At 38.3% G+C, this 27,164-nt stretch overlaps 3 protein-coding genes across 3 annotated transcripts; all 3 read right to left on the minus strand.

Moving 5' to 3' along the window:
* Positions 1–845: 845 nt before the first annotated feature.
* On the minus strand, positions 846–4,694 carry LOC134634845 (apolipoprotein D-like). Its single transcript, XM_063484257.1, has 4 exons — positions 4,584–4,694; positions 4,377–4,495; positions 4,070–4,155; positions 846–1,075 (listed from the first exon to the last, which is right to left on the minus strand). Exons 1-4 carry the CDS (start codon positions 4,692–4,694, stop codon positions 846–848), a joined length of 546 nt encoding a protein of 181 aa, XP_063340327.1.
* Positions 4,695–7,257: 2,563 nt separating this feature from the next.
* Positions 7,258–8,524, minus strand: LOC134634122 (apolipoprotein D-like). Its single transcript, XM_063483189.1, has 4 exons — positions 8,414–8,524; positions 8,200–8,318; positions 7,841–7,926; positions 7,258–7,484 (listed from the first exon to the last, which is right to left on the minus strand). The coding sequence occupies exons 1-4, from the start codon at positions 8,522–8,524 to the stop codon at positions 7,258–7,260; spliced, it is 543 nt and encodes a 180-aa protein (XP_063339259.1).
* Positions 8,525–10,172: 1,648 nt separating this feature from the next.
* On the minus strand, positions 10,173–24,033 carry LOC134634123 (apolipoprotein D-like). The gene is made up of 6 exons (XM_063483190.1): positions 23,985–24,033; positions 21,852–21,999; positions 19,607–19,722; positions 19,406–19,527; positions 18,336–18,421; positions 10,173–10,402 (listed from the first exon to the last, which is right to left on the minus strand). Exons 3-6 carry the CDS (start codon positions 19,715–19,717, stop codon positions 10,173–10,175), a joined length of 549 nt encoding a protein of 182 aa, XP_063339260.1. The 5' UTR covers positions 19,718–19,722; positions 21,852–21,999; positions 23,985–24,033.
* Positions 24,034–27,164: the final 3,131 nt, after the last annotated feature.

Here is a 27,164-nt window from a genome sequence, read left to right on the forward strand (position 1 = left end):
TGTAAAACTGAAGCTCTCAATTTACCGGTCGATCTACGTCCCTACCCTCACCTATGGCCACGAGCTGTGGGTAGTGACCGAAAGAACGAGATCGCGGATACAAGCGGCGGAAATGAGCTTCCTCCGAAGGGTGGCTGGCCTCTCCCTTAGAGATAGGGTGAGAAGTTCAGCCATCCGGGAGGGGCTCAGAGTAGAGCCGCTGCTCCTCCACATCGAAAGGAGCCAGCTGAGGTGGTTCGGGCATCTGACAAGGATGCCTCCTGGGTGAGGTGTTCCGGGCATGTCCCAACGGGAGGAGGCCCTGGGGCAGACCCAGGACACGCTGGAGAGATTATATCTCTCGGCTGGCCTGGGAACGCCTTGATGATCCCCCGGATAAGCTGGAGGAGGTGGCTGGGGAGAGGGAGGTCTGGGCTTCTCTGCTTAGGCTGCTGCCCCCGCGACCCGGCCCCGGATAAAGCAGAAGAAGATGGATGGATGGATGGATAGTTTTTCTAATCTGTATTATTTCATATTATTATTTATGGGATTTGTCAGTTAAACATGGTAAAAAAAAAAGAATTAATCAAGAATCAAAACAAAGCTGTAGATAAATAATTACAAATTCTATTCATATGTGCTTAGTGCTAGTTGTATATAACTCAGTCTGAATACAGAGAGTTTGCAGGCTTCTATAACAGCACTTTAAATGTCCAAACTTATGAGCAACCGAACCAAAAACAACCTACATCATTCCTCAGATTGAATGCACGTGAGTGCATGTTCAATATTTGCTACTCTTTTTATCTTAGCACATCATCAAATGTGGCCACACCTGCTGTGTGAGCGAACATCTCCATCAGTTCTTAATTATCCTTGCACTTCTGATCTGTGGGAGTCATCTTGGAAATGTCGATTCCTTCTTCAATCAGCACCTGTTTGGCGTTGCGTACCGTCTCTGGAGGCAGGGAGGATGACCGGGAGAAGATCCAGGCGAAGTAGAAATGCATCCTGCCAAAGACACTCGTGCAGGAATACACAACGGTATAGCTGGTGTAGTCAGTTGACAAAACCCAGTATGGAGCGTACGGAAGAACTGGGAACAAAAAAATCACAAACATGCAGAAAAAAATTAAAGACAACAATAAACTTTTTATGGGGACGATTATGAACTGATTTACACAGTAGAACTCATCGGCGATAATACTCTGTTTAATATTACAAATATAAAACAGAAGATAAGAGAAATGAATTGGAACACCCGTTTATATAATGGGTAAATATTTGATATTTTGCAATATTTAACGTTTGATATGCCATCACATCTCAATGAAAACATCTAAAAAACAGGTGTGGTTCCATAAATGACCACTTGAGGCTGGCTCCAATAGTGAGTCAATACTCACAGGCTCTTGGCTCTTTAAAGGAGAAATAAACATGCTTCTGTTTAGCCAGTTTCCCTCTTTATGAAAACTTTATTGTGTTGGGGGGAATTTTTGTTTATCTCATCAAGGCTTAAAAATGACCAGACTGCATTTTGATACAACACTTGTGTCACTGAGTTTAAAAACTGAAGCTTCTGTGTCACGTGAAGCAAAAGGTTACTTTTCTTCCCTTTTGTAATTTCTGATCATTGAAAGTGCTTCTTAAGAAAATATCTACTAAGACAAAACAAAAGATACACAGAAAGATGGAAAATAAAGGTAACAATAAAATTTCCCTTAGGTTAGATTATAAATGTATTTACATAGTAAAACTGCTGCAACATAACATGTGGTATTATAAATATAGAACAGAGGAACCTGCAATTTTGGAGCAATAGTAGAGTGTTGGAATCATTTCTAACTGTTAGTTAATGGACAAGTTTTCAGGTTGAGAAGTGACATTTTTCCTTAAAATGTTTTTGTTTCTATGCAGAATATTAAAAAAAATGTTTGCAACACTGTATTGCTGTTGTAGAGAAGGCTTTCCAAACTCCAAGACTTCTTTTCAACAAAAAGGAATAAATGGGAATGCTCAGCTTCAGGGGGATCACGCTCCTCAGCCTCCCCAGGAAGGTCTAACCCAGGTCCTGGAGTGGGAATCCACCCATTAGTCAAACTTCAGATTCAGGTGTAATAATGTGGGTGTTGTCTTGGTTGCAGAACACTGAACCAGCTTTTTACCTTCTAAAGGATACTCAAGGGAGCATGGACGCTTTCCCAACCAATCTACACTACATGTGTTTTGTAGACTTTTGTAGACTAGAAAGATTTGACAGTGTCCAGCAGGGCTTTTTGTGATGGGTGCTTTGGGAGTTTGGTTTACTAGGTCTCTTGGTTATGAAATATTCACTTCCTGTAGAACCAGAAGTTTTGTTTGCAATATCAAGCAACAAGTCAGACTTGTTGGCCTGGGCACTCTGACAAGGATGCCTTATGTCACAGATTCTGTTCATTACTGTTATAAAAAGAATTTCGAGGTGTTCAGTAAACTCTGCTAGAAACTTTAAATGTACAAGCCCTTCCTGTGAAGTCAAACATGAACCCTTTCAGGTGTCTTGGTGATGTTATGACTGAAGTGGGCTAAGATTTTCATCAGAAGAAGATTTGCTGATACAACACTTTTACATATTTACTTGATATCAGTGACATTAAGACATCAAGGGTTAAAAGCGGGACGGTGTGTGTGGGATTTGATAAACTGGGAATGTAAAGCTTACATATAAGTCCTCATGTCTTTTAAATAAGATACCGGGGCTGGACACATGACATTATGTTGTTTTTTTCTTAATTGTGAAATGTGCTACAAAACAAACTGAGGCAGACTAGCTGCTATTTAAAGGTTGCATGAAAATACTGCATTTAGTGAAGGATAAACAGGTTAGTTTGCTGTACTGTGATTTATTTACAGTAAAGAACAATGTGTGACTGACTATGTAACCACAACCGCTGTGCACCAGAGTTAGGTTGCATCAAGTGTAGCAGAGATTCAAATGAATTTTAGTGTATGATGCTTAGATCCATTAAATGAATTCCACCTTCATACTAACTTTATACCATCTAAAAAAAGACAGCATAAACAGTGTACTGTCAGTGTAGAGGTTGGAAATCAGCCAGGACAACTGATGAAACATCTGCTTACATCCTGTTCAGTTCAGTTGTGTACATCCACCAAGAGCACCAGGTAAGCTGATCACAGTCTCTACACTAAGAAAATCTACTGGAGCTCTCAGTAGCAATTACTGTGAGTCATGATTCTTTTCCCTATACTGAGCCATTACATCCAATTTTAGGGTTCCCCCTGATTCCCACTTTAACTGACTGTACACATTTTCCTACAATGTAGACAACAGAAAATAGATATGTATTTTTGATTTTCCTTCTTTTTCTTCAGATTCAAGCTGAGTATAATTTGAAATTTTTCAAAGTTAGACCAAAGTTTGTGTTCCCATCTACTGATATTATTTTTATCATTATGTTGATATGGCACAAGGTCCAGTTGGCTTTGCACCAAAATAGAAACCTACTCCAAAGAGCTATTTTTTACTCTAATTACGTTAAAGAGCCTGTACTATTTTGGTTTTACTTGAGTAAAGAAGTTGAATTAGTACTTTAACTTTTACTGGAGTATTTGTTAACATTAGTATATGTACTTCTACTTAAGTACAGAATGGCTGTGCTTTTGCCACCTCTGGTTATTTGTGGGAACTGAACTTTGCTAAGGTTGACCTCTCTCACAGACTCTGTTCATAACTTCACATGGAAACAATTTTTAGGTGTAGCCAAGAATTTCTAGGTGTAGTTTGTTAAGTGATCTCTAGATCTTGTGATACCATCTTGGTAGAACTTTTACATATAAACTGTTTCTATGAGGTGAGATATGAACGTTGTCTTAGTGAAGACTGAAAAGTCTATAAGTTATGCAAAATGTTACCTTTCTTCTTCGGTGTAGAATTATTTTAAGAGTATAATTATTCTTACGAAACCAAGAATCAAAACAAAAAGAACAAAAAGTACAAAAAAAGCACAGTGAGTAAGAATGACTAGTAAAGGTGGCAAAAACAGTATTTATAATATATAAACAGGGATGATTTAAAAAAAGTACCTACGAGGTGAGAAGTTGACTTTGAGTTTGGCTGGTTCTTGTGGGTCTATAACTTTGGCTGTACCTTCTATAGACCACCTATCATCACCCCTGAGGAACACAAATACAGTTATAAAGATTTCTTTGAAGTAGTTATCTCTTAATTCAACAATGAATATCACTCTGCATGAGAAGAGGCCTATAGAGGCCTACAGTCAGACTCCATGTGAGCTGTGCTACTACCAACAGGGTCAACATAAGCCTCACACAGAAAAAAATGAAGTTAAAGAGAAAATATGGACTGCACTACTTACTCGCTCTGGTGGTCCAACACCTGAGAGTTCAGTACTCGGACAGTCCCGTCTTCCCTCATGGTATAGTTTGCCCTTATGCACTTTCCTGTTGCAAAATAAGCAGGCAGACGCTCTATCTCATACCACTTTCCAAGGTACTGTAAACAAAGACAAGCCATTAGTTTTGGGGTTTTTTACAGCACTTTGTTTACTGTATTCTGCATATATTTTTCTGTTTGTGCTCACCGGTTGAAGGGTGAAGTTGGACTGCACCTTGGGAGTAGGACAGGGACCCCAGTGAAAAGTCTGAGCCGAGATCACAGGGATCAGCAGGAGAAGAAGGTAGACAGCTGACATGGTTCCCTCTGGAGATTACAGAAGTTATGTTACAAAGTTATGAAGTCGGTTGATGTGCAATATTTATGTCTGCAATAATTTTTGTTTCACTTGTTCCCTATTTAGTTGTAGTAGTTATGACACATGGTAGTTATGTAGGTCATGGTTTTGTTAAATTAGATACCAGGAAAAAAAATTCAAAAATCTTTCCATTGCTCAGGCCACGTGTTGCGACACTAGCTCTGATGGTTTCACAATCACTTTCGACTACATGCAGGTGCCCTATGTAACAAAAACAAAAGCATTTTAATTGGGGATCATTCACTTAAATTAAACACAAGTTGACATTTAGAAAACACTGTGTTATAAAATGCATTTAAATGAATAACATCAAACACTATAATTTTAACAGTTTGGCGTATTTGAAGCTCTTAAAGTTCTCTTACCTAAACTGTTCACCGATGTTATCTGGTGGAGGCTGGTAGAAACTGAGTATATGAGCTCTCTGGACAAACACAGGTCAGCCTTCAGGTTACATCACTCGGACTGCACGAGTCGTCTCCTGTTACATAGTGGCTGACATGTGCACGTGCCCGGATTATGAAAACACTGTCACTGTGATAAGGGACAAAGTTTTTCATTCATTCAGGCCCCATGTGTCAATGCTTCTTTATCATTATGCAGTTTGATTTGATTCATATGAATAACTTGACAAAACATGAGCATGCTATTGGTAGACTCTAGATATGGCTCTACTATTTCTATTTTCTGATTGGATAAGCAGCCTACAGACCATGTACAAAGTCTCCCACTGCTCAGTCTCTTCACATGAACAGAACATAAAGCCAGTGAATCTGCAGTACAAACACACAGAGGTCAACGATCACAAAGCACGAGCAAAGCAACAACACACAAACACACACACACACACACACACACATACACACACAAACACATGCACACGCGGCTTTTTGTACAGAAAAGTCACAGACTTTGCTGCTGTTATTCTTGTAGATGAGACGGTGTGATCTTTATGATATTGTGATTCTAACACCTTTAACATAATAGCACACACCGGCATGCTTTGATCATGCATTGGTATTATTGCTGGGAGAGAGCTTTGCACTGTCTGCCTCTGATAACTTTTCAATTTGATGCAGATTACAGTGTTGCATTGCCATATCTCATATTTTTTGTGTACTGTTATGATAGGACTGTAATAAACAAGCAGTCTAACAACATGAAACAAATACATTCCATATCTAACAAGCATACATGTTTCTTCGGAACAGATACTTTATGTGCGAACTAGAGACGTTTTGTCAGGCATTTGTGCACTTGTTTTTTGTGTTTTTCTTTGTCACACATGCACCCTTTGATTGTTTTCAGACATGGCTTTTATTTTCTTTTTTTTTAATTGCCTCTGTGTATTAAGGTTTTACAGATACGTGACCACAAACCACATGACATTAACTTAACTTTTTCGGAACACGTGACAATCACGATGACAGTGCAAGGTCAAGAGAAAAAAACAAGCAACCCTAGCTGTCATGACCTCGATGTTTTGTACTCAGTTTGTACTCAGTTTTCTGTTTGATTTTTTCTGTTTGACTTTGCTCTAGCTTTCAGTTTAAATATTACCTTTGCTTAGGTTAGGTTGTCATTCTGATTTTTTATTCTTAGTCTTCTTTGGTAGTAATCCTTAAGTTTTTCCTGTACTCCTATGTTCCCCATGCCTAGTCTCTGTTTCTGTTACATTTTGTCTGTGTTCAGTTTTGCCTCTGTGTTTACTTTGGTCTATCAAGTGTATGTGTTTAGTCTTAGTCTCAGTTTTAGTTTTCTCTTTTATTTTGATAGTCTCTTGTGCTGTGTGTCATGTTCAGTTTTGCTTCCCCTGTCATTAGTCTGATTTAGTTCACATGTGCCTTATTTTCTCCAGCTGTGTTCCATCTCCCTAAATACACACATAGGTGACTTTTTCTTTGTTCTTTGTTATATCATCATATCCTTTTCCCTCGTGCCGTGTGTGCTGTTTTCTAGTTTGTACCTCCTTGGGCCAGTCATATTTTTTGTATGCAAGTCTCTAAGTTCGTATAGTCCAGCAATAAAGCTGTGTTAAGTTCAAGTCTGTCTCCGAAGTCCTGCACTTGGGTCCTCACTCTGCCTGCCACATATCCACAAAATTGTTTCCACCTTTACATGAGATATATTAGGCAGAATACTTTAAAGACTTTTCATAGTTAAGACTACAATATTTATCCTACTACTTGATTATGAATCAGGGCTATGTAGGTTCAGCAGCAGAATAAAAAGAGACAAAATTAAATCATGGATGCAACTTTAATTTATACAGAAGCTTTATACTTTTTTCATGAACAAGAACAGCTTGTTTCACTGACTATTGTAAATAAGTAAACATTGTTCTGTTAATCAAATTATATCTTAAATGAATACCTTAATGTAGTGGGTATAGGTCCTGAACAAATGCCAAAATTGAAAGGAAACAGAGTAATACAGATAAACTGAGAAGCTGATATAAAATATTCAGAAAGAAAAATTCTAAAGAATCTCTGTTAGACCTCACTTATACTCTACATCTCTGATCTGTGTGGGTCATCTTGGAAATGTCGATTCCTTCTTCAATCAGCAGCTTTTTGGCATAATCCACAATTACTGTAGGCAAGGTGGGTGACCGTGAGAAAATCCAGGCAAAGTTGAAATGGAATCTCTTAAAGATGTCTGTGCAGGAGTACACCACAGTATAGGAGGTGTAGTCAGTCGACACAACCCAGTATGGAGAGTAGGGAAGAACTGGAAACCAAAAAACACAGATACTCAGACAAAAATTCACAAATTAATACAATTTTCTATGGGAGGGAAAATAAATTCATGTCAGATTTTCACATATATATATTACAGTATCATCTGCATATAGATGATGTGGAAATAAACAAAACAGGCTACAGCCACGACGATAGTGATAATATATATAAGTCATGTAATATAAATCATTTTTTAAGCTAAATGCTACTATTACTGAAGCCAGCAACGTTTAAGAGCTTAATCATCCTTACAAGAATTTTCTAAAAAAAAATTTAGAAAGAAGCAAAAGCAAAAAAGAAAATGTTATAAATGTCATGAAAGATGTTGATAAGACAGGTACTTACAGGATGTGAATTGGACTCCAAGCTTGGCTGGTTCTTTTGGATCCATAACTTTTGCTGTCCCCTCTACAAACCACCTAGTCCCATTCCTCAGACACACAAATATGTGCACAACACTTATATTAAAAGACTAATTCTTTGTTCATTCAAACAATAACACAAATCAGAAAGACAGGATCACTCTTCTATCATTTCCCAGCGTTTTAAATCTACCACACAGACGAGACAGGCTAGTATGAGTCTCCTTATCTAATCTGTCACACCAGCAGGCAAGGAGAAAATCTGAAGTTAAAGACATATTTTGCCCTGCTAAAGGAGCACACAGTCCGGTCATCGCTACTTACTTGTTCAGTGTGTTTAACACCTGAGAGTTCAATACTCGCACAGTCCCATCTTCCCTCATAGAATAGTTTGCCTGGATGCACTCTCCTATTGCAAAGTAAGCAGGCAGCTTTGCAATCTCATACCACTCTCCCAGGTACTGCAAACAAAGGCAGGACATTAGTTCTATCAATCTCTATATATACTGAGTATACATAGAAAGTAAACCAAACAAATTATTCTGTTTGTGCTCACCGGTTGAAGGGTGAAGTTGGACTGCACTTCTGGAGTAGGACAGGGACCCCAGTGAAAAGTCTGAGCCGAGATCACAGGGATCAGCAGGAGAAGAAGGTAGACAGGAGACATGGTTCCTTCAGGAGATCGGGGAAGACTGTGTGAAGTTATGCTGCACAAGTGTGCCTAAAGCTCATCTTTTGTGTCCATTGTCTTATTAACAAGGTGGGGCTTATGTGCATGTCAGTGCTGATTGGGTAACACTTGTGACACACCAATCAAACAAAACAAAACAAACATGTCGCTCAACAGGGCTTCAGACAATATACAATATCCCTCATTCTGACACTAAATAAGGGGATCACCTTTTTAGAGAAGTAATACACTGTACACAAGCAACAAACCAGATGAAACAACTTTAAATTTGTACATAATTGAGGACTTTTTGTCAATGAATGTAAGTGGTTGAACCAGGTATTCATATTTCTTTTGAAACATTGGAATTTAATGGCGTCTTTAAAATTAGTTGTTGTTTTGTCTCTTTGCTTTTTGTTTGTTTTATTTATTTGGAAAATTTTCTACCTGGTGGCATTTATTGACATATTTTAGATACGCTCTTTTCTTTATCATTCTAACCTGCATTATTTAGGGTTTTTTTTTTTTTTTTTTGAATTAAGAATGACAAACAAAAGGTATATGTGAATAGTTGCTAATTTTATTTAAAACTGTCTGGTGTTGAAGGTAGAGGAGTTGTTTGTAGGAAATATTATGTACAATTTTAAATGGTTTAAGGGTTGCAGTAAAGCCCACATTATTCTCAGTCTTATTTTATGAAGTGAGTTAGTAAAAAATGTTTTTATGCCTGTAATTATTCACATTTTCTCCATTTAGTAGTAAAAGTAGGTAAAGAGGCAAAGAGAAATGTTCGAAATCTCTTCATCTCTGTGCGTGGGCTTTCTATCTTTGCACAAAATCACGTGATGCCACACTTCTTCTTCTTGTTTCACACAAAAGCTTCCAGGAAGGCTCTCCTTATGTTACGCATTATTGCTCAAAATATTTTAATTGGAATTTCAGTAGCTCTTTGTTTTTCTGCAGTTTCTCTGAGCATTATGCCGTCTGGCTTTGGAGTGAATTTTCTGCAATGTCCACTCCTGGGAAGATTATGCTATCGTTTTTCACCTTCTTTTTCACCACACAGTGTTGATGTTGTCACCCACTCAGCGGTGTTAGTGTTTAAAGTTGCACATAACATCATCTGTTACATCACTGTGAGTCAGGACTGTATGTTCACTGGATTATTTCCAGTTCAAATGAATAGAGGCCAAAAACTGTTTATTGAATGTAGCTTTAATTTAAACAGAACATTTCCACAGTTTCTTTTTTCTTCCATCACCAAAACAAGCTTCATTGTTGTTGTAAATAATAAAAGATGCACTATAGATAGAGTACAAAAATGATGTTGCTATTTTCATTGACTAATTCATATCCAAAATAATGACTTTTTATTGATGTAGTTTTTCATTCTTTGCAAGAATATGTACTATATAAATGTTTTAATTATCAAATGAGCTTTATCTCAAAATATAATTTCAATATATTCACTTCGTAATCAAATACCAAAATTAAAATGATGAAAACAATAACAAAAAAAGAAATAAACTAAATAAAAGGAAGCAACAATGTAACAGATATACTGTGATTTAAGGGCTGGTGGGATGTATAATTAGTTCTACAAAAAGAAAAACTGTCTTTAATGAATGCAGCTCTTTGTTAGTTCTTAGATATTTCCACAGTTCTGATATGTGGGAGTCATCTTGGAAATATCGATTCCTTTATCAGTCAGCAACTGTTTGGCGTAATGCACCGTCTCTGGAGGCAGGGAGGGTGACCGTGCGAGAATCCAGGCGTAGTAAACATGGAATATGCGCAGAATGTCTGTGCAGGAGTACACAATGGTGTAGTTGGTGTAGTTTGTCTCCAATACCCAGTATGAGCCATAGGGTGTAACTGGTAACAAATAGCAAAGACACAGAGAGAGAAAATATTAATTAAATGTAATGTAACAAAATATTGTGGTAATTTGTAATTTTTTAAAAAGCATCCAGTTTTCAGCCTGTACAGAGAGAGAGAGATTTAGTTTTCAGTGGGCAATTTACTTGGATTAAAAAACAAATTTTCCTTTGAAGGTAAATAAATTACAATCTGGATACTACAGTTGAACCTAGATCATATGATGTAGGTTCATGAGATCACGTTCCTCAACATCTGTGAGACGATCTACATCAAAGATCTAGAGAGAAGATTCTCACCACATGTCTGGACTCAGCTTTGGGAGTTTCTGGTCTGTTGTTATTTAATTCAATTCAATCTAAATAACAACAAAAGTCACCTCAAGGCCCTTTATATTCCTACGATAATACAGGGGGAAAAAAACAAAATATGAGGTTTAATGAGCCATACAGCTGCTGTGAGATCTTGGTCCTCATTGCCCCTTTACTATATGTAGAAGTCTGACAGAGGATACAGGATCATCTCAGGATCATGTCTCTAATTTAAATATGTTATCTCGCTGACTCGTTGAGTAATGATCTCCAGCTTGCACTAAGGTGGTTTGTGTCCTAGTGTGAAGTGTTATTGTCAATAGAAAATTGTATTTTTTAGTCAGTATAAGCTTTTAATGATATAAGTTTGCTTGTGATAGAATGCTGCATGATGATCATTTCCTTGCTTAGAACTGATTGTTCTTTTCATTGTTCAGGACTGATTCTTCTTCATAACACGTGTTCTGATATTTGTATCTGAGTCTTCTCACAGCGATAGTAAGAAGACAAACAAGCAGTTCTGACCTCGAACACACACACACACACACACACACACACACACACTCACACACACACACACAATCACATACGCACATGCTCACGTCAAATGTATTCATTTTTCTTGTGTATAAATAAAGACAAGTGCAAGAGCAGAGCGCGCATCACAGGGCCCCCACTCTGGTGTGAGCGTTCTGTGATCGCCCTTGTATACAAGTAAATGCTGCAGCGTCTGTGTGTGTTTGTCCTCTTAGACTCTTAGCTGAAGAAGTGTCATTTAGAATAAATCTCTTGACATTTATTTTGGTCCTTCGTAGCCGAGGCAGAAACATCAGAACTGTTTTCTGTGACTCTGTTCCAGGATCCAGCACTGACTCCCGACGCCGTGGGAAGCCAGCACCGAAGTCTGTACACAGCCCTCTTAGACGAGGCCGTAAAGACCTGGGACGTAAAATTCGGGTCCAGGCCGGTGGTTTTAGTCTGGTCCACGGCGGTGGGATTCAGTCTGGCGATCCGAACCACCAGTGAGAGGTCTGAGGGTGAGAAACACTATTTTTAAAGAAACGTAAAATACGTTTAGACTGGTTTTAGAAGTAGCCAAAATTACTTCGTGACAAATTAAAATACGTTTCGACAAATTGAAATATTTTGACAAAGTAAAATAGGTTTAAGTTCGCCAAAAGGCCAAAAGGAACTGAGATAAAATAGGTTTAAGTTCGCCAAAAGGAACTGTGTTTAGACTGGTTTTAGAGGTAGCCGTCAAATACTTCGTAACAAAATAGGTTTAAGTTCGCCAAAAGGAACTGTGTTTAGACTGGTTTTAGAGGTAGCCGTCAAATAGTTGAATACAATACTTAACTGTAATGTATTCAAGTTGATGATAGCAAGGATAACAACCTGTAAACTGGTATTAACAATGACACATAGTTGGGATGAAGACCATGCCCAGAATGAACAGAATGATTCACACAAACACATATTAAATAAAATAGAGAGACGCATAAGATATATTAAGGTTGTGTCATTGTTCAGCCAAGGAAAGTGTGTGAAAAGGAAAATGTCTCCAGCTTGGGAGAGGGTGAAACTGCAGATCACCCTCAGCCCTTGGTGGATGCAAATAAAATATAAATAAATATTGTGATACACTATTGCTGTTATATAAAGAGATAATAACATTAATAATGAAATAATATTAATATGAAGAGGCACCTTAGTCAATTATGATGTGAGGTGGATAATTGTTAGAAGTAGTCTGCATCAAACTTAAGGTTGCTCAAATTCAGTACAATGACATATGAGAGGAAGAAAATAAAGACAATATCTAAACCAAGTAAGTGCATAGAGGCACTTGACCTGCTTGAAAACCTGTCATCCTAGATGAGACATTGCTGAAATATAGAGCACACCTATACTAACAACTAATAAGCTAAAACCTGTATACAACAGCTAAAGCTACAGCTTTTTTACAGCAGGAGCTACATGAGAACACATCAGAGGGAGGGGAACAGCTATTAAAGCTCAAACATGCAACTGTCTGTGGGCTCAGTTTTTTCCCTCACACTTCTGATTTGTCTTTGGCAGCAGCTTTTTTTTTTTGCATCCTGACTCATGTGTATAAAACGTTGATGCCATCGGCAACTTGTTTTTGTTTTGGTTTTTTTGTTTTTTGTTTTGTTTTGTTTTGTTGGTTTGAAAATTAATTAAATTTGTGATCACACTCGTGGATCACAGTGACACATAATGATTAGGCATATGATTTACTAATGCAGATGTAATAAGTTTATTCTAAAATTCAAGGAGAACAAACAAGAACAACATCTTCAGTTGTTCTCTGTGTAGTGTGCTGAATTTTGTTTTTGTTTTTTTTGTTTTGACGTGTTGCTTGAGTGAGGAGTACTGTGACTTCTGTAGTAGCTCTCACCATGCGACCTTGATGATGATAAGTTCAGAGCCAGCTGAGAGCTGGGTTGTTTACTTTGTTTTAGGTGATAAGGCAGAAAAGTTAAAACTTAGTTTCTTGTCCTGAAAAAAAAAAAAGGGGGGGGGGTTTGTGTTTCTCAGCCAAGAACAACTACAGTTTCATTTTCTGTTTTTGAGAAAGGAGAATTTAAAATAATAATAATAATAATAATAATAATAAAGCAAACAAGGAGTGATGTTTTGTTTAAGTGGTGAATAAAGCTAATACTGGAAAGTATCGTTTGGTACATGATCTACGAGCAATAAATGAAATCAAGTCACCCCAAAAGAACAATGGTTCTCAGTTATAGATTTATCAAACGCCTTTTTCTCAGTGCCTTTGCATCCTAGCTCACAACATCTGTTTGGGTTCACTTTTGAGGGACAGAGATACACCTACACTAGGTTTTCAAAACAGCCCCACTCTCTATGCAGAAGCTTTAAAGAAATCAATGATGTCCTGCCTCCTGCCAGCAGAGACAGTTTCTATTTTACGTAGATGACATTTTAGTGACTGGCCACACAGAGGAAGGGTGTAAGCAAAATACTATGGCTGTGTCACGTCACTTGGCTGAGTTAAGGCCACAAGGTATCTTTAAATGAACTCTAATTGTGGAGACCTGAAGGCATATACTTAGGGTACACCCTCTCGGGTGAAGGCAGAAATATACTAAACAAAAGAAAAGAAGCCATACAAAATGCGCCACAGCCACAAAACTGAGCATTTACATTCTTTCTGTCAGTGAGCCTGAGTTATGACCTTGGCTCCCTGTTTTCTGCCCCCGTGCAATGTGCTCTGTTGTCTCTACAATGGGGGAGAAAAAAAAAAAAGGGCCCTGACTAGTCTCTTTATAGTCTCTTTATAACTCAGCAGTATGAAATGTCATGAAGTAGTCTAACTCACTCACAGTAAATCAGCAGTATAGGATAATACCACCCTATCTAATTAATCTAATGATTTTCACATTCTTCTTTTAACTCAGGAGTATGATGCAAACTAAAACTACATACTGATTACACAAGAAGTATGATGTGGCCTACAGCAGTATCATGATTCACTCATTTTGATTACAGGTATAATGTAATATATAACAGCATAATAATCTCACAACTGCTAGTAGCACATTTCCTTATAGAACTCTTCAGCTTGACAATAGGTGAAATGTTTGTGAAAACAGAGAAGAATAAATAAAGACAGAGAGAGTCTGGTATGACCAAGCAGTAATCAGACAATAAATTTAGTTGGTAATACAATAAATTGTGGAATGCTTTCTGTTTGATTGATGCAAAACAAGTAATTTACTGTATGAAGGGAATTCTCTTTGCACGTGCATTTCTGTTGACCTATCAACTTAGCGCATTATGAGCTGATATGCAAATTAGTTGATTGATACTAGTTTTGAAAAAATGACTGGATTATATAATAAGTGAATAAAATGTATCATAGGGGTGAAATTAGTTTCTTGTTTCTAGTGTGTGGAGGAAGATTTTATCATGGCACACATCTGTTTACATGGGAGAAAACTCGTCATGTGATACAACATTTAGCAATTTGCTTCTGATGTTCAGCACATCAGAAGGATGACTCTGACATTAGAAAGGGAAACAATTTTGCTGACAAAGCTGAAAAACCAGCAGCCATAAAAACCACAGTCTTATTAACAACTCATGAAAATCACACCACTCGTCTGTCTGTACTGCAGGACGAACAAAAAGCAGCATCACCTAAAGAACAGAAAACAATGGCTAAAACACGGAGCAGTACTAGACACTGATGACATATTGAAAATAGCAGGAAAGCCCATTCTTCCCAAATCATTACATAAAAAGCCGCTCTAGTGAGCCATGGTTTTGAGCCATGGCTCATCAGGAGGGGTGATCCAAGGAATGGTCCTTATTAGAAACCGACAATTTTACACTATTAATTTTGAAACTTCAGCAAAAGAATATGTGAGAATATGTATGACCTGCCAAAAACACAATACCCAAGGTAACTTAAGGCCAAAAAGAGGACATTTTCCTACACCACCTCACCCATTTCATACAATTCACATGGACTTCATTGAATTGAATGAGTGTCAGGGCTCAAAATACGCTCTAGTAATTATAGATGTTTTCTCAAAATGGCCAGAAATCTACCCAGTGAAAAAAAGCAGATGCAATCTCAGTTGCAAAGTGTCTATGCAACCATTTCATTCCAACATATGGTATTCCTACTCTGATAAGATCAGATAATGGAACCCATTTTGTAAATGACGTGATCAGCAAAGTATCTGAAGCACTAGGTTTCAGGTTAAAACACCATTGTGCCTACCATCCACAGAGTGCAGGATTAGTGGAGAGAACAAATGGCACTATAAAACAAAGGCTCAGGAAAACAATGGAAGAAACTGGCAGGCCGTAGCCAGAATGTGTAGGCCTAGTCAAAATGTGGATGAGAATAACACAAGGAAATAACAAACTGTCCCCATTTGAAATTATACATGGGCGACCTTTTCCATTGCCAGTTATTAGCGAGCCAATAGATAAATCAATCCGTGAAACCACTCTGGCAGATTGGATGACTCAATTGTTGACAAACAGAGAAGTTGTTTTGAACAATAAACTGCCGCAAGGCTCTTTTTCACCTATCTCTTGCAGGTTGAAGCCAGGTGATTGGATCCTTGTCCGAGTACTCCAAAGAAAAATTGGAGCTCGCCGCGGTGGGAGGGTCCATACCAAGTGCTTCTGACCACTCCAACTGCCTGCAAAATAGCGGAGAGACCCTCCTGGATACAGTGGTGAGGGAGGAGTGCTGATTGGGCCCCCGTAGGGTAAGCTCGCACTTCAACCTCCAGCCTCTGATCAACTCTAGGGCAACCAAGTGCGAGGTGTGACGTACCTGTGTGCAACCATGGGAAGGTGGACCCTCTTGGTTACCTTGACTACGACGCTCACCCTTACAGGACCCCAGCTGACGCCAACAACAGCTGAACCACGAGGCAGACTGAAAAGATGGACGCACGACAACTCTCACCTAAGAGACATGACACAAGACCACATACACCCTTGGATGAACAATGCCTGGTACCGCTACATCCACGACAGGACCAAGGCGGAATCTGCAAATACAGACTGTTATGTCTGTTCTCATATGCCTAGCACATCGACACACCCCACACTATATGGTGAATATAGTATGGGGTCTTCTGGATCGATTTCAACGTGACAAACGGGAATACTTCCATCCATTTCCCAGTGTTTCTGGACCAACTCCCAGGGAAGAACCACTCCATGTGTTATCAACAAGAGAAAGGTAACACACCTGTTGGAAACACGACAAACTGTGTCCAAACTGCAGGCCATGTGAATATGAGTGGACCTTCTAACGGCACGTACTGGGTGCAAGGAATGGCCTAGCTATGTGGACAACGGGCATATTTCATACTGCCCCCAGGCTGGACAGGAACATGTGCTCATGTATTCCTGTCAGACCACACTTTCAGGATGACCGCAGTAAACACCACTTCTACAGCACGCCGAAAAAAAAAGATCTACGTTCCCTGAACTTCAACCACATGACCCGATATGGGGAAGCAACGTACCCGAGGAATTCAAACTGTGGACTACCGGACAGAAAGTACTCCACACATTGTTCCCCTGGGTGGGAACCGGAAAAAACATGCTGAGGATCGAAACTCTGGACTACCACTTTGGACTCTTCTTGAACGCTTCATGCAAGATCAACGAACAGCAGAATCAGGAAATCAATGCATTACGGATCGCAGTGATGCAACATCAAGTAGCTTTGGACATGATTCTGGCAGAGAAAGGGGGTCTTTGCGTCCTCTTCAACAACACCTGCTGCACTTACATACCAGACAATGTACACTCATCAAACATGACTGATGCCTTGAACGCCTTGAGACAGATCCAGCAGGCCCAAAATCAGGACTATGTGAGTAATACAAGTGACTGGTTTTCTTGGCTTTACACTGGCTCCTGGCTACAGGTGCTAAAGAGACTACTCATCGGAGTTGGAGTATTTTTACTTTTATTTTGTGTTTTTGTAACATGTATCCTGCCATGTCTAAAACTCATGATTAACCGCATAATAGTTTCCACTGTAGCTGCATACATAGCTGTGACAAATGATGATGATGATGATGATCCCGACCTGTTGGAATGTGAAGACTTTGTGTGATTAATGATGATGTGACAGAAAATGTGTAACAAGATGTTACATACTGATATCTCACTTAAAGGTTATACTGACAACAGGAGGGAATGTCAATAGAAAATTGTATTTTTTAGTCAGTATAAGCTTTTAATGATATAAGTTTGCTTGTGATAGAATGCTGCATGATGATCATTTCCTTGCTCAGAACTGATTGTTCTTTTCATTGTTCAGGACTGATTCTTCTTCATAACACGTGTTCTGATATTTGTATCTGAGTCTTCTCACAGCGATAGTAAGAAGACAAACAAGCAGTTCTGATCTCGAACACACACACACACACACACACACACACACACACACACACACACACACACACACACACACAATCACATACGCACATGCTCACGTCAAATGTATTCATTTTTCTTGTGTATAAATAAAGACAAGTGCAAGAGCAGAGCGCGCATCACAGGGTCCCCACTCTGGTGTGAGCGTTCTGTGATCGCCCTTGTATACAAGTAAATGCTGCAGCGTCTGTGTGTGTTTGTCCTCTTAGACTCTTAGCTGAAGAAGTGTCATTTAGAATAAATCTCTTGACATTTATGGATGACACTTAGCACTGGATGATATTGCAATCCATTGATCGCTGCCATTCTCAAGGCTATTAATAAGTTACACTGAATTGTTTCTGAGAGGGCAGTAACATCTCAATCTTCTAAGGAATTAAAAAAGGTTCTCTGTGATCCAGAAAAAGCAGAATACTGAATACTGATCTATGTCACTTGCACTAAAGCTATTTCCGGCTGCTCCCTTATTCACAAAGGGCTGCCACAGCAGCCGACTCCACTTGTGTGATTTGACAGGTTTTTTAACCAGTAGTTCTTCCTGACACAACATCAAACCCTCCTAGAATTAAACCTCAGATCTTTTGCTTGTAAGGTGAATATTTAAACTACTACACTTTGGATTTATGATTTAAAAGGGATGATAAGAAAATACTTACAATATGAGAAGGCGACTCCAAGTTTGGCTGGTTCTTGTGGGTCTGGAACCACAGCTGTCCCTTCTGAAAACTCCCTTTTACCACCCCTGAGAGACAAAGATGCTGTATGAGTTCATCAAGATAATTATTTGTTACCACAAATTAGACAAAATCACTTTTCTGTCACTTCCCATCGTGCAAACTTCTGCCAACAACATTGAGCATGACTAGGTACCCTGTGTAATAACAGGCAAACGCCACATGAGGTGTGCCACCACCAATCCTTCAGTCAACAGTTCAGGATCAAGATGTCAGCCATGTCACTCAGGTTTGTTTTCTTCTCCTTGTACAATACATAAGAAGAAAAGTGCTTTGTGTACACCTTAAATCCACACCCTGAACAAGTCAAACAAAACTTCACTACAAGCAAAGGTTAGACTACACCCTGCAGGGATAAAAGCACCTATCATTGTCACCAATATCAAGGTGTGTTTGGTGGAAGGTTTTTTTGTTTGTTTGTTTGTTTTCCAGTGATGTAAAGATTGATACAGCAAATACACAGCTACAGCATAAAGTCTGTAAATATAGGTATAAAATCCAATATATACAGTTATATAGGAGCAATAAATAATGGCAAGTTTAATACTCGATAAATTCATATTTCACAGTTTTTTTTGTACATGTACAATGAGCTAATTTATTCTATTTATAATGCAAAAATATGATACTTATGCGTGACCTGTATTGTAAAACTTATGGGATCTACAAGAGAAATTCAATCTTCCTCCAGGAAAATAATGAAAATTAATTCCCAGATTATCACCTGCTACAATTAAAGTGGTGTTTCCTCTAAAGATCAATAATTATTGTGCAATCTAAACATAAAAAAAACCACATAATAAATACTTTGGCCTTTGCTCCTACTTTAAATGCATGTTTGTTCTAATACTTCTGGGATTGTACTTGTATCAAAGCTCAGTCTATTATTACTACATTTCCTTAAGTAAACTGTGCTACTTAAGCAATCCACAAGTTGCAAACCACAGGTGTAAAATCCAGTCATTAATCACTCTTTACTGCTTACTACTTACACAACCTGAGAGTTCAACACTCGGATGGTCCCATCTTTCCTTACAGAATAATTTGCTTCGATGCACTGTCCTCTGGCAAAAGAAGCGGGCAGCTTCTCAATCTCATACCACTTATCCAGGTACTGTAAATAAAGATGAGCCATCAGTTCTGTACAGCTCTTTGCTTACTTTGTAAGTATGCAGAATATTGTTTGTGCTCACCGGCTGAAGGCTGAAGTTGGACTGCACCTTTGGAGTGGGACAGGCGCCAAAGCGAAAGGTCTGAGCCGAAATCACGGGGACCAGCAGGAGGAGAAGGTAGACAGCAGACATGGTTCCTTTAGAATATAACAGAAGGTATGTTATACAGGAGATGGACCTACAGCTCATCCATTTTATCCACTTGCAGTTTAATGCAGCAGGGGTTACAGTGCTATTAAGAAGTATTCGCAGTAAATACCAAAATCCCCTTTCTAAATGGTGATTTCATTTATTAAGTGGAAAAAAAGTTGTTTAAGTGGTTGTGCCACCATTGGCGGCAAGAACCGCCCATCAAGAGTTTGTGATAACTGACAATGACTCTTTCATACACTGTGGAGGGATTCTGGCCCACTCTTTCATTCTCCTTCTGAATTTTCTGGTAGCGCGCAGAATTCATAGTTTATCAATTACAGCAAGTCGTCCAGGTCCTGAAGCAGCAAAGCAGGCCCATACCATCACACTGTTGGTATGATGTTCTTTTTGTGAAATGCTTTGTTAGTTTTCTACCAGCTGTAACAAGCCACAAGATTAAGTTCAACTTCTGTCTTGTCAGTCCACAGAATATTTTCCCAGAAGTCTTGGGAATCATCGCATGTTTTTGTGGGGGGGTTTCAACTGTAATCAATTTATAAAGTGCATTTTGTATTTACTCAACTTATCTTTAACTAATATTAGAATTAGCTTGCTTTGAAACATTTACATGTGACAAATATGCAAAGCTAAGAAATCAGGAAGGGGCCAGATAGATTTTCACATCACTTTATGTCCACATCATTACTGATTGGGTAACTCTGATACAGGCAACAAACAGCCCTGCCCCACGTTTGTAAGACATAAAGCAGCAGAACAAGTAAGTGAAGTGTAAGCGAAGCACTCTTAGGGTATTAACAGATGGTAAGTGAACAATTGACCAGAGTTAATGACCCTAGATTATGAAACCCTTGTGTACACAGCTGAGCTAACAGGCGGTACAATCTACAGCTATTGTTGAACACTCTGATGATGTAAACAGTTGCACAAGTTGACATTTTTTAAAGTTTATTCTTATGAATAATGCTTATGAATGCTTATAAGTTATTATTAGTTATTGGTTTTGGCTTAAATTGTTGACTTTTAATGATCGCCGATACCGATACCAATACCAATAATTTGATCCTATAAAGGGAGCTTATGTAGGGGAGCACAGTGTCTCGTAGTTTTTACTCTCCACAATAATTAGCTAATACAGCATAAAACAACTTCAAGTTTTTGTGTATTTTGGATTTTTTTTTTTTTCCGAGACCTGGAATGTAAACGTGTTCGTCTCTAAAGCACTTTGGGTCAGTGTCTGTTTAAATGTCATGTAAGCTATAAATAAAACAGGCAGGTCAAGACAAAAGGGTTCAGACATTTTTCATAGTGCATGTTTGAGGTATATTTATTCATTTTCCAAAAAACAAATTTATTTAACACAATTCAGTAGAAACAAAGAAGCTAGTACTGAGCCGATACCAATAGCAGCATTGGTATTGGTACTATTAGAATTTGGCTTGATATGCCCATGTCTAGCGTCCATGAGGCATCTGTGGTAAATACATCATTTTTTACTAAGCTTTAGTAGTGGCATTTTGTGAAAACTTTTATTACATAAGTAGTGATGATCATTTTATATACACATTGCAAATGTGTTCATGAATAGTTAGCATTCAGTCTTCTGAGGGTCATAAGCTTCATCTGGCGGGACTGTCCAGATGACATATTGTGAAAGGTGACTTAGGGTACAGAAAAGGTCAACGCAAACACGCTTACACACACAGACAAGAGTTATACGAGTTTCTAGGTAAGAGGTTAGATACATTTTGCTTGCAATTGCATTTTGTGCCTGCACAGCAACAGTTTTGTTACAGGATGTGCTCATGATGTTCCAGAGATGAGTACGAGGAGAACAGAGCAACAGGAAACACCTGGAGTGAAGACGGTTGAAAACAGCTCCTTAAGTATGTTAAAAGGTCGTCAACAAAGAAAATATAGCCAACCATCATTAACTGTAACTGATGCATGTTATATTATCTGCTGACGCAAGAAGGGGCGTATTCCCTGACATACAAAAGCAAATTGAAGTGTGATCTATGCTGATGATGTCACTGTATACATCTCCCCACGCATGTGTTCAATAAATCATTGTTTTGACTGAACTCATCTGGACCAGTGGTTGTTTGTTCTCTACCTCAAATAAAAGGATCGGGACAGTTTTTGGTGCCGTGACCCGGATTTGAGGGGAGAAAATTGAAGAGGTTTGGACGGAGAAATCCAGGGTCCAGTGGTGGTCAAACGGACAGACGGGATCTAGGAGGTCGACTGAGTGGATGGGGCCCCTGAAATAAAGGTAAGCACAGCCTGTTGATTATTATATCCAAAGTGTGCTGAATTGGAAAATCAAGCTAAATTAAAAGTCTGCTCAGTAGCTTTCTGGTGAATGCCCGTGGTGATATTGTGTAATTTGTGAGAATAAAAGTAAAGTCTGGGGAAATATCTGATGAACTTTTACTGGTGTCAATATTGGGGTGAATTTTAATTTTAATTAAAAAAATATATGACAATATAAAAAAAAATTGTCATATCCCTGAACCGCCTCAGTTGGCTTCTTTCCATGTGGAGGAGTAGTAGCTTCACTCACTCAGTCAAGGACAGAGGACATTAGGGCTGTGTGATATGACCAAAATCTCATATCCCGATATTAAGACATCTATCGTCCGATAACGATATAAATCACAAAAATGCAACATTTTCTGTAAATTCTGTGAATCTCGGGCAGCTCGACTTGCGTGAAGTGTTTCCAGCTGGGCGTCATGGACCTAGAGTCCAGTGTTTTAACTGATACATGAAACTATACATTTTTAGACATAAGTTGTAATGGCCGCCGTTTCCTTTGTGAGTATTTATTACACAGCGTGTTGCGGGGAAAAGCCTGTTCTAACGTTTGAGTCTAAGGTTTCTTTTTTAGCACCTGACGGCCCTTTTTTGCTTCTCATCCGTTAATACTCTGCATCTTTCACGTGATTCAGTTTATTTTGAAAAGTCTCAACAGGATCTTGAGCTTTATTGTGAAAGGTTTATGTGGAAAATAAACAAGCGGACACGCCGTGGTTTTACCGTCGTTGTTGCTAACGACAACGCATAAAAACAGGCGCTTGTCTGTCCGTAGTGTGGTTATATTAAATATAAGAGAAAGAGAGAACTTTAAGAAATTAATATAGCCACTACAGTGACCATCAAAATGATGAAAAAATATTGCCGTAAACAGTTTATTTTGCGACACCACGAAACAAACGATAGCGTAAAATGAAACGATAGACGTTTTTATATCGTCATCCGATATATATATCATTATATCGAACAGCCCTAGAGGACATAATAATCTCTTAAACGTAATTAAAAGTTCAAGCACAAAGCGGCAGTATTCTACCAGCTTTAGTGTGGCTGATTGCTACATGAACCGTGTTTGTGTAAATAAAGCAAGGATGTATCATGTTAGACCCAGGGCAGATTGAATATTATGTTGACTCAGGATGGTTTAAAAAAAAAAAAAACAAAAAAAAAAGCCCAGCGATATGTGAAGTTCAGGGTGTTGTTTCAACACAAAACATCATTGCTATTTTTAGTGGTTTTAAAGCTTTCAAAGTTAAGTAAATGTTTAAAGATGCGTGTTTTGTAAAAAAAAAAGAAAAAAAAAAGAAGAGGTTTAACTTTAAATGGTACAGAACAAAAAGGAAAAAAAAAAAACCTACAACTTCTATTCCTGCTTATTCCTACCAAAAAGACAGCACGGATGCACAATACTTTATCGGTGCAGGAAGTTGAAACATTTGCATGTTTGTAATTGTTTGCATTGTTTTGCTTTTATTGTTCCCCACTATGGTACATTTGCAGGTCACGTGTTGGGTTTTTTTCAAGAAGACTGGAAAGAAAAAACGTGAGAACGTTCGGCTCAGTGTTTTTGTTTTGAACAGCAGACAGGTTGTTGCCACACCTGTTCTTCTGGTTTCACGTAACAAATTCCTGTGGGACTCAGGTGCTGCTTCTTTTATGTAACAATAATCTAAATATTTAAAGACCGGATTTCAGAATATTATTAAAGAAAATGTCACATATCTCTATGATATCAGCGTAATTTCTATTCTAAGACAACAGAGGGTTAAACCAAACCAAAAGAAAGCTGTCATACCCCAGAAAATACTGTTTTGTTTTGTCATCTAAAAAAATTAATAAATAATACAAAAATAGCCTTGCCAAATAAACACATACCATCATGTGCAGATAGGTCTCCTTTCATTCATTAAAGCAAATAACTCTGTCTTACCTGAGCTGTGCACAGGTGTTAGGTCAGGTGGAGGCTGTCTCCAGCTCTGCGGAAAAACATGGGCTCGCATTTACGTTATGTCACGCGAAGCAGAGCTTTTACTTTCTCGGCAGAAAGTACAACTCGTGTGCTCTATTAAGGGTGTAGATTTGGTTTTGGCATTGGTGGGGACGGATGATTCAACCATCAAACCCTGCCCTGTTTCTTTTTTCTTTTTTTCCCTTTTTGTCTTTGCTTCTTGATAAAAGAAGGAGAAATATACTTGCCTACATATGCTATTCTGCATGCTTTTAAACCATTTAAAATTACAATTCATAGTTTTATATGTGAATTATATAATGTTAAATTACTTAAGTATTTAAGACTTTAGTTTATTTGAGCCATATTCCATATAAATCAGGTATCATACAAAAATTAAAATAGAGTCATGACAATAAAATATGACATTAAGGACTTAACAACATTACTTCAGTTATAGTACACCAACATCTCTGATACATTAGCACTAAGGGAACACTGAATGACCTGCTGGTTTTTGTCCATAAAACTACTCATCTAAGATGACCACAAAGTAAAAGATCTCTCAGCAAAATCATGCAACAGTTTAGGCACTATTGCCCCAATCAAATCAGTGAGCTGGGATTTTTTACTCTAAACATGAACTACTGTTGCAGCAACAGACATGGACTACTGGTGCCCCACACAACAACTCAATGTCCACTATGTGAAGGAGCCAAACACATGCCTTCTCCTCTCGTTAACTGAGATAAACTGCTGGCATATTTGTTTTACATCTATACTGTCCAGTCTCTCCTGGTGAACATGGCATACAGCAGCATTGTTTAATCTCATTTGAGTCATTGTTGACCTTAGCCATGTTTTTAGTCTTCTGAGAGCACTGAAGCTTCTTTTAGCCTCAGTACCTGCGTTTTATCCTCAGATTAAAATTATTCTGTGCTTGATGTACCTCACCTTTGACCCTGGCTCTTCCCCTCTGACTGCACTAGAACATATTGCCACCTGATAAAATAACACACTGATTCGTGCCATATAAAAAGTGAGACATGTCAATTCAGATTCTTTGTCAAATATACACCAATGAATCAATTTACATTAGCAGCCTAACAATTGTCATGATAATAAATACCAGTTAATCTATAGCACCACATCATCAGTCAGTCACCTGTGACCTCGCCTCTTCACCTCTGTCTGAGCTACAACATGGCAGAGCTGCCTCTGTCACCTGATAAATAACAGTGAGACATTCCAAATACATGCAGTCACACATGTGCTTCAAATACAGTCATGAACCATCAAGTCATCATCCAATTTCACCTGTGATCTTGTATCACCGTTACTCTCTGAGCTTTGTGTTGGTTCTTCTGTCACCTGACAAATAGGACATACATGACAATAAGAATAAAATGTGTAGCTGCTTCAGTGTTTCTGTCAATTTGTGCAGATCTTGACTCATCAGTAATGTTTGTAGAGTGAGTGCATTTTAAAAAAAATTGCACTACAAGGTGAAATATTTGCAAAATCATGACTACCTCATGATATTTTGTCTCAAAAATTAACCCTATGAATATGTCAGTACCATTAGAATGAAATTATTGTGTCACCAACATTTTAACGTTAGACATATAATTTTAACAGCGTCTGTAAACTAATATCCTGGTTTGCTCGAGGCTCCGTTTTCTCTGACAGTTTCAATCAAAATTAGAAATGCTGCTCTGAGACTGAGAGAACTAATAGTGCTGCCTATTGTGCAATTAGTTCCAAAACACCTTATTCATGGTTACATACAATTTTAGACTGATGTGGGCCAAAGCCTAGCATAGCCTGTAACGTTATTATGACGGACACATTTTATGAGTGAACTTGACTTTAAGTGACTTACAGGTTTCTTTGAAAAATACTTTCTTATATCCAGGTTCTTCCTTTTTGCTGCCACCCTCCTCTCCTCCTCGCAGCGCAGGCTTGCCGCTGCTAAAACTAAACAGAGCTCCCAGAAAGGCACAGCCAATCACATTGGCCATATTTGTCACATGAGGTAGGACTCCAGTAGAGAACGTAATTTAACTCTTTCTGCACCGCGAATGAGACGTTGACAGATCGTTTTTTTCTTTCTATCGAGTTTGTTTTTCTTTACTCGAAGAGATCAAATTATTGGTGGGGACAATTCAATAATCGCTGGATATTGGTGGGGACGTGTCCTTTCCGTCCGTGCCAAATCTACGCCCTTGTGTAGTAGTGTAGTAAAGGATCCATTCAGACGCCACAGGGTTGATGTCAGCTCTGATTCGCTTCTTCCTCGTAATGGATTTTACTTTTATGTATTTTGAATTGTTCAACACGCTTATGTATGCTGATTATGGAAGTGTGAGGCTCATTAGTCAACAGAAACAGGAAGTATAGAGTTGCCATGGATACCGTGAGTACTGCCGTACTGTGATGGGAAACGACATTTAATAAGCCATGATTTATTTATTTATTTATAACACATATCAAGAAATGAGCGAGATTTATGTCATTTATGTTTGCGTCCTAAAATCCAGCCCTTTAATTCTAGGTTTAAAAAAAGAAGAAAGGAAAAAAAACATCGTGAGGCATTGGAGTAAATATAGTGAATGAAAATGTTCTTCATAATGAAAACAAAGTCCATCTCACTCTAGTAAAAATGACTAAAATAAAAAAGAAATTCTTCAGGAGCAGTTTAATCCTCTAAACTAGTTTTCATGCTGTATTTGTTAATATAACTTTATTCTGATTTTAACCACATAAGTAGAATTTTAACTAGCCAAGTAAGACATTCAAACCTTTACTCACAGCTCTGATCATTACAAAAGCAGAGAGCTAAGTAGTATCTGTCATATACTGGGTTATGTTAGTGCCTACATTGAGCCGTGGGGTATTGCGGATTTACGCCATATGATATGCTTTTGCGGCAGGGCTACCTAGTAGTTTATTCCTAGCTGTCGTACCCGTTGTTGTGTTGTTCTAAGTGATGGATGCTGAGCACATGTTCAGTAAAGCAAGGTTATAAGGAAAGCTACCGAGTGGTCATTCTACAGTATCCTTTGTGTTTTCATTTATTCATTTAGTTCTTCTACTTGTTGAAATTCATGCTCCGCGAACAGCTTCACTTTCCAAATTAGTTCTTCCCAACTAATAATGGAA

The sequence above is a fragment of the Pelmatolapia mariae genome, linkage group LG9 (genome assembly GCF_036321145.2).
Source record: "Pelmatolapia mariae isolate MD_Pm_ZW linkage group LG9, Pm_UMD_F_2, whole genome shotgun sequence".
Lineage (NCBI taxonomy): Eukaryota > Metazoa > Chordata > Actinopteri > Cichliformes > Cichlidae > Pelmatolapia > Pelmatolapia mariae.

Excerpts from the sequence above, each read along its gene's own strand:
- LOC134634845 (XM_063484257.1), bottom strand. The coding sequence starts at position 4,694 with ATGTCAGCTGTCTACCTTCTTCTCCTGCTGATCCCTGTGATCTCGGCT. Across the intron at positions 4,496-4,583 it reads CCAACTTCACCCTTCAACCG|TACCTTGGAAAGTGGTATGA; the intron begins GTGAGCACAAAC and ends CTTTGTTTACAG. Across the intron at positions 1,076-4,069 it reads CAAAGTCAACTTCTCACCTC|TTCTTCCGTACGCTCCATAC; the intron begins GTAGGTACTTTT and ends TTTTGTTCCCAG.
- LOC134634122 (XM_063483189.1), bottom strand. The coding sequence starts at position 8,524 with ATGTCTCCTGTCTACCTTCTTCTCCTGCTGATCCCTGTGATCTCGGCT. Across the intron at positions 7,927-8,199 it reads CGAGTATTGAACTCTCAGGT|GAATGGGACTAGGTGGTTTG; the intron begins GTTAAACACACT and ends TGTGTGTCTGAG. Across the intron at positions 7,485-7,840 it reads TGGAGTCCAATTCACATCCT|TTCTTCCCTACTCTCCATAC; the intron begins GTAAGTACCTGT and ends TTTGGTTTCCAG.
- LOC134634123 (XM_063483190.1), bottom strand. The coding sequence starts at position 19,717 with ATGTCTGCTGTCTACCTTCTCCTCCTGCTGGTCCCCGTGATTTCGGCT. Across the intron at positions 18,422-19,405 it reads GTGTTGAACTCTCAGGTTGT|GGGTGGTAAAAGGGAGTTTT; the intron begins GTAAGTAGTAAG and ends TTTGTCTCTCAG. Across the intron at positions 10,403-18,335 it reads TGGAGTCGCCTTCTCATATT|TTACACCCTATGGCTCATAC; the intron begins GTAAGTATTTTC and ends ATTTGTTACCAG.